At 38.1% G+C, this 9,765-nt stretch overlaps 1 protein-coding gene across 2 annotated transcripts in view; it reads left to right on the top strand.

The window, feature by feature from the left end:
- The first annotated feature begins 3,205 nt into the window (after positions 1-3,205).
- ppp1r12a (protein phosphatase 1, regulatory subunit 12A) overlaps positions 3,206-9,765 on the top strand; it is a 55,751-nt gene continuing 49,191 nt past the window's right edge. For both annotated transcript variants that reach the window (XM_062444083.1, XM_062444082.1), the window contains exon 1: positions 3,206-3,526. In XM_062444083.1, the coding sequence (XP_062300067.1) occupies positions 3,290-3,526 (237 nt within the window). In that variant the 5' untranslated portion in view covers positions 3,206-3,289. The remainder of the gene's footprint in view (positions 3,527-9,765) is intronic.

Raw genomic sequence — 9,765 nt, 5'->3', positions numbered from 1 at the left:
ATTTGCAAAATATACCCAGTTTTCTATTCAAGACACTGTACTGAAAATATGGCATTGCAGATATGTTAAAACATTTTGGACAAAATGTAAATCATGTAAAAAAGATAAAAATTTAGTGAGCTAAGAATTGAAAACTGGTATTCCACAATAATAACAAAACATGCAACAACAGCAATGAAAATATCCATGGCTTTCTGTCCTGTATGGGTAAGTACTCACTCTACTGTGTTAATATGTAAAATAAATGAACAATTCCTACATTATGCATTCAAAAAAACTCCTGAGTATTCAAACGTTTTACTGTAACATTCAATACTATTTTTAAAAGAAACTAACCAATTTTGTTGTTGCTTTATTTATCTCATTGTTGTAGCTAGTAGCTATTGTTGAACTAAGGTGAACGGAGACCCTTTTTCATGTACCCAGTAATTGTCTGGTACAATAAACAATAGGGTCAATAATATAAAATAATATTAACTATTAGTAATATTGTATGGCCATGGGGCAAGTATGTGATGTCTGTAATGATGCCTGTTTCTGAAAATGCTTGTGAGCCAGCTAGACGTTATGTAATAGGTTTAAGTTGTCTTGTTTGGTGCACACAGTCTGTAAGGGATTACATAGCTCACTCTCTTTTCCATTGCTTTATTTATAGAAAGTGTCACTTACAACATGTGTGACTATAATACAAAAGCAGAAACCAATTAGGTATCATACTGAAAATAAAGATAGCATAAAGGACATGACAGTGAACGTGGTAACAGTACAAAGGGTAAAAGTAATAGACTAATAAATAAATAGATAGAAGAATAACTTAACAGAAAAGATGGGCAATAAAATCAGATTTCTTCCAAAAACATTTTAATTGGATCATAATAACTGTATGTGCACATTTCTTATTGTTTATAAGTTGGATAGACTGAAAATACTTCTTAAATTCAGTCATGAAAAGTTCAAACGATGGGCGAGAATTTGGATTTATGAATGTGAAATTTTCTCAGTAAAATTAATAAATTGACAGTCTGTTGAGTTATATCTTTGGCTTCCAGTGTAATTGAATTGTTGGTGTCTGAGTGTCTGAGTTTTTTCCAGAATCATGACGTATACTGACTCCATAAAACAGATCTTTAGTTGTAGTTTTTTATTTTTTTTTTTATTTGACAAAATTCACATTTGTTATACATGACACCATTTGTTGGTGCAATATGTATTATGTACAATTTTGTAATGTACCTCTCTCAATTCATTGGGGATTTATCCAGCTCACCTTTTTTCCTCTTTATTGAATATTAAGTACATAATAGATAGTCAGCTGGAGGACATGATATGGACATTCTTGTAAAATTCAGTCCTCCAATGTGTGAAATAAAATTAGATATCAATCAAATGAAATATGAAAAATCTATATACCAGAATTAGGGGCTACAGAAAATATTTCTTTAAAATATAACCCTGTGCGTTCACTTTTTTTTTGTTAATCATAAAGGTTAATGTATATACAAATTGAACTCAACTAGAAACATATTAAGGACTGAGAAGGACTTTTAGACAATCTTATGTATGTGAAATTAACAACAATTATGTAACTCAAGGGTTAATCATTTCATTTGAATTAAGTAATAATGCATTTAGGCATAACCATTATAAACAAACATCTCCATATATCTCCAAAACACAGATGAGGATCAGCACCACAGAAGGATCTAGTTCAAAATACAGAATTGTAAGGGGCACAACCATGCTTTGCGCCAGTTTATATTATCTAATTGTGAATTTCAAAAAAGGTGAAATGTGATTATAGTTCTGAAGCTCTTTCCTGATCCTGATATATTTGTTTGTACATTTAATGTTAACCCAGCTCACTCTCCCCCTTATAATCTGCTGATGAAGAGTCATCATCACCAACTTCAGTATTGAAAGGTGCTATAGAAATAAAGTTTATTATCATTATAATAATAATTATTATTATTATTGTTATTATTATTATTATAAATAAGAGATCAATCTTGCTTTATAAGAAATGATCTCCCTTATAAATCATGTCAGTATCCATGAACAACACCTGTACTTAGATGGGTAAACTTAACCTAACAGTTGAAAACATTCGTAAGAAAATTTGAAAAGTAATCAAAAAGTAATCAAATGTCATAAGTTACATTACTTTAGAATAGGATAGTCTTTATTGTTATTGTACATGTACAACGAAATTGAAAGGAATCCTTATGGTATTATAAGTAAAAAAAGAAAGAAAAGCTTGCAAAAAAACTAAACTAACTAAAACACATAATACACACACACAACATTTGCTCAATTCCCCTTAATATTAAACTCAAAGTTGCAGTTATTACAGGATCAGGTTTTTGGAGCATTTAGAGCAGTTTTTGCTTTAGAATAAAAACTGATTAAGCAATTGAAATATCTATAACTAGTAATCTGTAACCTCTAACATTTCCAAAACAACCTTCCCGAACCCTGTTATTTGTAGACTATATTTTATGTTTAACCCATCTCTCTCTCTCCTCTCATAATCTGCTGATGATGACGTTATACTGCAGCTCAAATGTCATAAGTTACATTACTTTAGAATAGAATAGTCTTTATTGTCATTGTACATGTACAATGAAACTAAAAGCAATCCTTATGGTATCATAAATTAAAAAAAAAAAAAAGAAAGAAGGTGCTTGTAAAAGAATAAAGTAAGTTAGTAATTAGTAATTAAACTAACAAAAACACATAATACACACACAACATTTCACTCGCTGCCATCAATAATGCACAATTCCCCTTAATATTAGAATAAAAGTTGCAGTTATTACAGGATCAGGATTTTGGAGCATTTAGAGTAGTTTTTGCTTTAGAATAAAAACTGATTAAGCAATTGAAATGTCTATAACTAGTAATCTGTTACCTATTACATTTCCTAAACAACCTTCCGAAACCCTGTTATTTGTATATTTCATGTTTAATCCATCTCTCTCTCTCTCTTCTCATAATCTGCTGATGATGACGTTATGCTGCAGCTCCTGAGCCCCCAGATCTCGCGATGTTAAGGAAAAACAATCCAGACGCCCTCTCCTGCTCCCTCCTCCTCCTCCTCCTCCTCTCTCTCTCTCTCTCTCTCTCTCTCTCCTCCCTCCCCTCATCTCCCTCCCTCCTCCCCTCCACCACCACCACCACCACCACCGACAGCCCTCCCTTCCCACGCCCCAGTGCGCTGTGGGATAGTGGGCACTATAAAGTATATCCTCTCTCTCGGAGAAAAGATAAGAAGCCCGAGACCAGGAGGGGGATGAAGATGGCGGACGCCAAGCAGAAGAGGAACGAGCAGTTGAAGCGATGGCTGGGCTCGGAGACGGACCTGGAGCCTCCCGTGCTGAAGAAGAAGAAGACGAAGGTGAAGTTCGATGATGGCGCCGTGTTTCTGGCCGCCTGCTCCAGCGGCGACACCGAGGAGGTGCTGCGAATGCTTGACCGGGGAGCAGACATCAACTACGCCAATGTGGACGGTCTCACTGCCCTCCACCAGGTTCGTGTCCAAGCTGTGTTTGTTTATATATATACATGTTAACATACCGGTGTGTGTGAGGCACTGCAAGCCGGGCCGTGTGATACTAATGTCGGGGATAGAGAGGAGAGAGAGGGGGGTAGGTCTGCTGCTTTCCCCTGTAGCACCTGTCAAGTGGAAGCCATTCTCATCCTGTTGTTTACCTACCTAGTTTTTCCCGTCTCTTTCTCTCTCGACGCAGAGTACTGATGAATAGATGAACAGCTTCTCTCTCCTTTCTTTTTGTTAAAGTGTGTTGGTTGAGGTAGTGGTATTTTAAATCTCATTCTAAAAAAGAGGTGTGCATATCACAATAAAAGCTGCGATGTTATCAGCTACTATGAAAGGCACAACTTCTTCATTTAAACTAGGGGTGCAGTCTAATTGCTGTAACTGATTGAAATTACATTAAAAAAAACAGCTCAACACTCATCTGGTGTTTTATGGTGATGCTGTATGAGTTTAAACGCGAAAAATGTTGTCATTGATTGAGATTGAGATATACATACACAGCAACCAAACATGGAAACGACAGCAGTGGCTATAACCTGGATGTAGCAGTAAAAAGTCGTTTTGTTGATATATAAAACCTCCTCCACTGTGGCTGTGGCTACTCTCTGGAGAGGAAGCTAGCTTTAGTTAGCGTTTTTTTTAGTTTGTTACAACGTCATTCAACTACAGGCTAATATTATCAACCCCGTGGCCACCTTTTAAAATAAGTGTTTACCATATTGTATCCCATAATGTCGCTGAAATGTGTCAAAAAACATGATAAACATTGGGGTGGATTGTTGCAGTGCAGTGTTAGCCGAAGCTAAGTTGAATGCTAACGCTACGCTAGCATGCTAAGCTAAGCTGTCGTCACAAGCTAAGGTTAATTCATTCTTTGGCTAGCTTCACAAATGATGACAGCAGGTCCCCAAAAGTGACATTTGGCGACTGTGGGTTGTAGTATTAGTCGTTTCCAACCATTTGGCATTTATGGTTGTGTTTGGCATGGTAGATTTTGCCCGCTAACGACGGGTAATAGTAATAGCTACGTTTGACTAGCCTCTTTAGCCAAATAATGCAAATGGCAGCTCGTTTTTTTGAGTCAGTATCACCAGGTGCTGAACGGTGTTTTGAGGTGTTTTGTAACCAAACATGGCAAAAAATGTCTGATTGTCCAGGTTCAATACAACACAAGTCCAATGATTGTGGTATCTAGTAGTTTAAAAGTGCATTGACCATTTAGTAAGTGCAGTTAAATGAGAGCCCATATGTCTCTATATATGTATATGTAACCAGGTTGGATTTCAGAGATGTATAACATTAAAACAAACCTGTAGATTAGTGTTGTAGGTATAATTGCTGCATTTGTGTTGAGTTAATTGTGAATTGTGAGTTGTGTCATTGTAGTTTTATTAATTTAGATTAATTTTGTGCAATGCTCCAGGTGTGCCCCCCCCCCCCCCCCCCATCTCTCCACCTTTTTTTTTTTTTTTTTTTTTTTACTGTTTAACATAACAAGTAGATACGATTTATCAATGGAAGAGAGACACTTTGATGTTATTACATGCAGTGACATTTGTTATAAATAAAGCAAGATTATAGTAGTTAAGTCATCTGCAGCACATCAATAACAGACTCATTCACAGTTGTTAATACTCATAAATAATAGTAACATTTGATAAAGGTCCTTAACTGGATTTGTACACAGGACATTTAATTTACATGCATGTGCCCTTTTAAAAACCACTGATATAACTTGACACTCTCAGGTACTTTTTTAATCTGAAGAAATCAAAGTCTCAATTATAGCTTGTGGAAATAAGCCTGTCCACAATGCTGACATTCTGTATAAGGGTGCTTTCTCCTCCCTATTTATTTGGATAGCAGGTGCTATAATGATCAAAGGATTAACACAAGAATTTTAATATTAAACGCTTAATGCTAGCATAGGTTTCTAGTGATGTCACCTCATGACTCAGGCCCACATGTCCAGTCTTAGTAAGCCTGAGTACTGCTATGTGCACCTCCTCGCTTTCATGGTACATTTGTTGTCCAAGAACTTTTTACACCTACTAAAATTTATTTGGAATTATCCTGCAAGAGGTCATTAGCTTTATCTTCAGATGATGGATTGATCTTATTTTGCACTGAGTATTTTTTGCTCCGTGCACATATTAATCGTGTTGTAAAAATCGAATCGCCTCGTTCTTTTGAGCTCAAGAGTCTGCTATAATTAAATCCGGAATTAGCCATGTAACCCCCCCCCCCCCCGTGCAAACTCATTGGGTGGAAATGTTGCCTTTTTTTGGGCTGATGTCCAGGGATGAGTTAGAGTGAGGAAAGAATTTGCAGTGCCGCTCTCCAGACCTAACCATCTCTGGAGACGAGAGGCTGTGTCTCTCTCTCTGTCTGTCTGTCTGTCTGTCTGTCTGTCTGTCTGTGTGTGTGTGTGTCTGTGTGTGTGTGTGTGTGTGTGTGTGTGTGTGTGTGTGTGTGTGTGTGTGTGTGTGTGTGTGTGTGTGTGTGTGTGTGTGTGTGTGTGTGTGTGTGTGTAGGCCAGCATGTGATCCCTGGGTTTTTGGGGTCTTATAAAGGAGTTGAAGGCGATACAGGGATTTCGTGTTTGACGTGCTAATCCCAGAATTGCTGTGAGGTCAAGCTTGTGTTAGTTTCCTTAGATGAAGTGAGGAGAGGAGGAGATGGACAGTCAGTCACATGATGTCTTTCTTATTGATTTTAGGTTATAGACCTCAGAGTGTAACTTAGCATGATTTTTAAGATTGCAACTGATGATCTTTTAGCGATAAATCGAACATTATTTTTTTTTCTAATGAGTTGATTAATCCATTGGTTAACTTGCCAATAAATAATAACCATAACTTCAAACGTTTTCTCAGTCAGTCACATGATGTCTTTCTTATTGAATTTGGATAATAGAGCTCAGAGAATAACTTAGCGTGTATTTTAAGGCTGCAAATAATGATTAGTTTATCAGTCATCTTAATTATTTTTTCCAGTTCTTCTATTGATTATTTTCTGATAAGTTGATTAATCCATTGGTTAACTTACCAATAAATAATAACCATAACTACAAGCGTTTTCTACTTACTTTACAAATAATTTCCCAGTGTGTCGGAAGTGTAAACAATGACAATGGAAAAAAATCTTACAGACACACAAAATAAAATCAGTGACATATTTTCACATCAAATCAATGAATGAAGGAACCATTTCAAGTTTAAGCTTTTACCTAATGACACTATTTATCACAAAAGTTAAGATTTAAGCAGTGTGGGTCTAATTAGGAAAGATATTTACTATATTCTGCTATTAATTACTGTAGATGGCATTGAGTATGATTTACTTCAATGGCTAATGTCTTGAATTACTTACCTGCAAAAGGTTGCTTACACTGACGTACAGCAAAAATTTGAACAGAAATCTACGTAGTTTAGATTTGTATGTCTATGTCCGCATAAACAACCTGCAAATGGACTCAAAAGCAGCGTTGCCATACTACCTGTTAGTGTGCTCTAAGGGAGTCTTAGTTGAGATCTTGTCTGAAACACAACAGATAAAAGCCACAGCGATGATTTTCAGGCACTGGCTACCGTCCAACATTAATACAAAACTCACTGTTGTCTCATCGTTTTGTGGTCGGCGAGCCCCGGGATGTTTTTCTTTTGGGATGCTCGTGCATTGTGGTCTTGCTGCTGTGGTTGGCCATTTCACTTTTACCGTTTTATTAGGTCTCCTTTTAGAGGATTCCCACATTTTAAACAATCAGGTTGTTTTTCATCTGTACCAGGAGCAGGAGTCGCCATAATTGGGGATAATCATAAACAGTAGGGCTGGGCGATAGTGGCAGAATCAAATATCACAATATTTTTTGACCAAATTACTAATATTGTAGGGATGACTATTGGTGGTTTCACAAAATATTTACACAATAAGATTTTTGATAAATCATCAGTGATCATCAGTAATGTGGATATAATGAGAATGTGGATCATAAAACAGAAAATTAAAATGTTACTGTAATGCAGCCTTTAAAAGCAGGAAAAGACAACATTTATTCCATATCACCATATTACGATATTCAAAATCTAAGACGATATCTATAAAATATCACAATATTGATATTATAATAATAATCGATTTATTGCCAAGCCATAGTAAACAGTGTGACGCATCCCACGCGAATCAACGTATTTACATAATCGACTACGTTAAAGTGTAATTTTTTCATCATTTTAGCATCACAGGTAATTTTGAACGTTTATTTTAGTGCAACTTAGTGTTAACTTCATTGCCCTGCAGCGGTGTCAATCCCCCCAGATGCTTTTTTTGCAAGGGGTTATAAATACCGCTGTGCCACAAGTTCTCCTAACTGGGTTTCAGGAGATGATACTAAGTTTGGGTATGACTCAGAGTCTGTAGCTCTGCTTTGTAGTGCTGGGCCTGGGCATGATCTCACATTTTAGGATAAGAGGTGGCATCTTTCTGTGTGTGTGTGTGTGTGTGTGTGTATGAGTCATGGACCTTCTGTCACTTTAAAAACTTGCTCTCGTCAGTGGTTGATGAGGACCACTGCTGTTTTGCAGAGGTTGTTAGAGGTTTAAGATATATTTTTTTTGATAAATGCACATATGCTGGAACTCCTTGTGCCACTTTTTGACATTTCAAAATCGCTCACTGTAGATTCAGGTGCACAGCAGAGAAGGATGTACAAGTGAATGAAGGCTCCAAAAAGAGGGGAGGGGGGGGAGATTTCCAGATCCTTTCAGCTAAACTCGTCTCGGAGGGTAGCATTCCAAGTCCCCGTCGTCCTAGTCCACGCATTCCTCACATGACAGTCGCTGGAAACCATGGCAAAGAAAGAGAGAGAGAGAGCGAGAGCAGACATTCCTCAGCTGTCACCTAAACCCCTCCCCTCGAAGGTCCTTCTCCTCCCTGCTTCACCCCCCCCCCCCCAATACCACCACCACGCCACCAGGGCCCAGCTGACTGACTGACTGTCGCCCACTGAGCTTCATCAAGGCAATTAGTGTTGAGGTAACCGGTGGCTTGTCGCTTCACGCACACACACAAGAAAATCTCCATGCTGACCTACACCTGAACTCTTCCTCTTGAGCGTTCACGGCCTTTGTTCTTACCCCCCCCTCCACCAGGACCGACGAGGTGACGGGGACTGAGCTCAGAGCTTAACGTGTCACAGCGTCGACGTTTTACAATGCCTCTCTGCTCTTGTTGACATTACACACCCTCATTACGGCCCTGAAGTCTATGAACATTATCTTGCGCTGTCTCCATGACAACGACTCAGGAAGGTTTCTAGTCACTTGTGTCGGTGGATTTGCATGTACAGAGTGGGAGTTGCATAACAGACCCGAGCAGAGAGAGAGAGAGAGAGAGAGAGAAAAAAAAGTGTCTCTGACAGCAGCAGTTTTGAAAAAAAAAGAAAAAGTAAGAGAATCAACGTCTTTCTCTTCAATTTTTATAAAACATGTGATGGGAGGATGGCGAGGTAGCCGTGTTTCTTTCGTCTGTCATTTAACGCATTACATAATTGCAGCGGATCTCGCTCACAAGCCCCCCCCCCAACCTTGAGATTCTCAGCTGTGCTCACGCTCTCGCAGTTGGCCAAAAACAACAAAATGCATTTGACATGTCCCTGTCCTCCTGATAAAAAGGCATCACGGCATCCCCCTTATAGACCCCCGAGTCTCTTGTCTTTGTACCCGAGGGTTAGAAAATCCCGCCATCTCATGTCGTAGAGGCCCCCACCCCCCCTCGACCGAGACGTGTGCATCACATTTCATTACACCTGTTTTTCCTAGACTACACAACAGAGATGAAGCTTGATATTAATAGTAATAATAATAATACATTTTATAGAGCGTTTTTAACAATACTCAAAGACGCTTTACAGAATCAGAGACATTTAAAAACAATAAATGCAATGTAGAGAAGAGAAGAAGAAGAAAACATCAAAACAATCAAACATTAAAAGCGGATTTGAAAAGGTGAGTCTTGAGAAGTGATTTGAAAACGGTTTCAACGCTCAGTTATCTGTCAGGTTTGTAGCTTGATAAACTTGCATATAATAACCCCAAGATCTGATGACTGCTAGATAAAGGCTCTCCAGAATTGCATATTTTGAGGGTGAAATATAACGCACATAGCGCTGTCTTTACTGTACTTCAGCAGCTTGTAGGGGTGGCCTGAGC

Source organism: Scomber scombrus, chromosome 22 (genome assembly GCF_963691925.1).
Source record: "Scomber scombrus chromosome 22, fScoSco1.1, whole genome shotgun sequence".
In the NCBI taxonomy this organism is placed as follows: Eukaryota; Metazoa; Chordata; class Actinopteri; order Scombriformes; family Scombridae; genus Scomber; species Scomber scombrus.
This window is presented reverse-complemented; position numbering and strand designations above follow the sequence as displayed.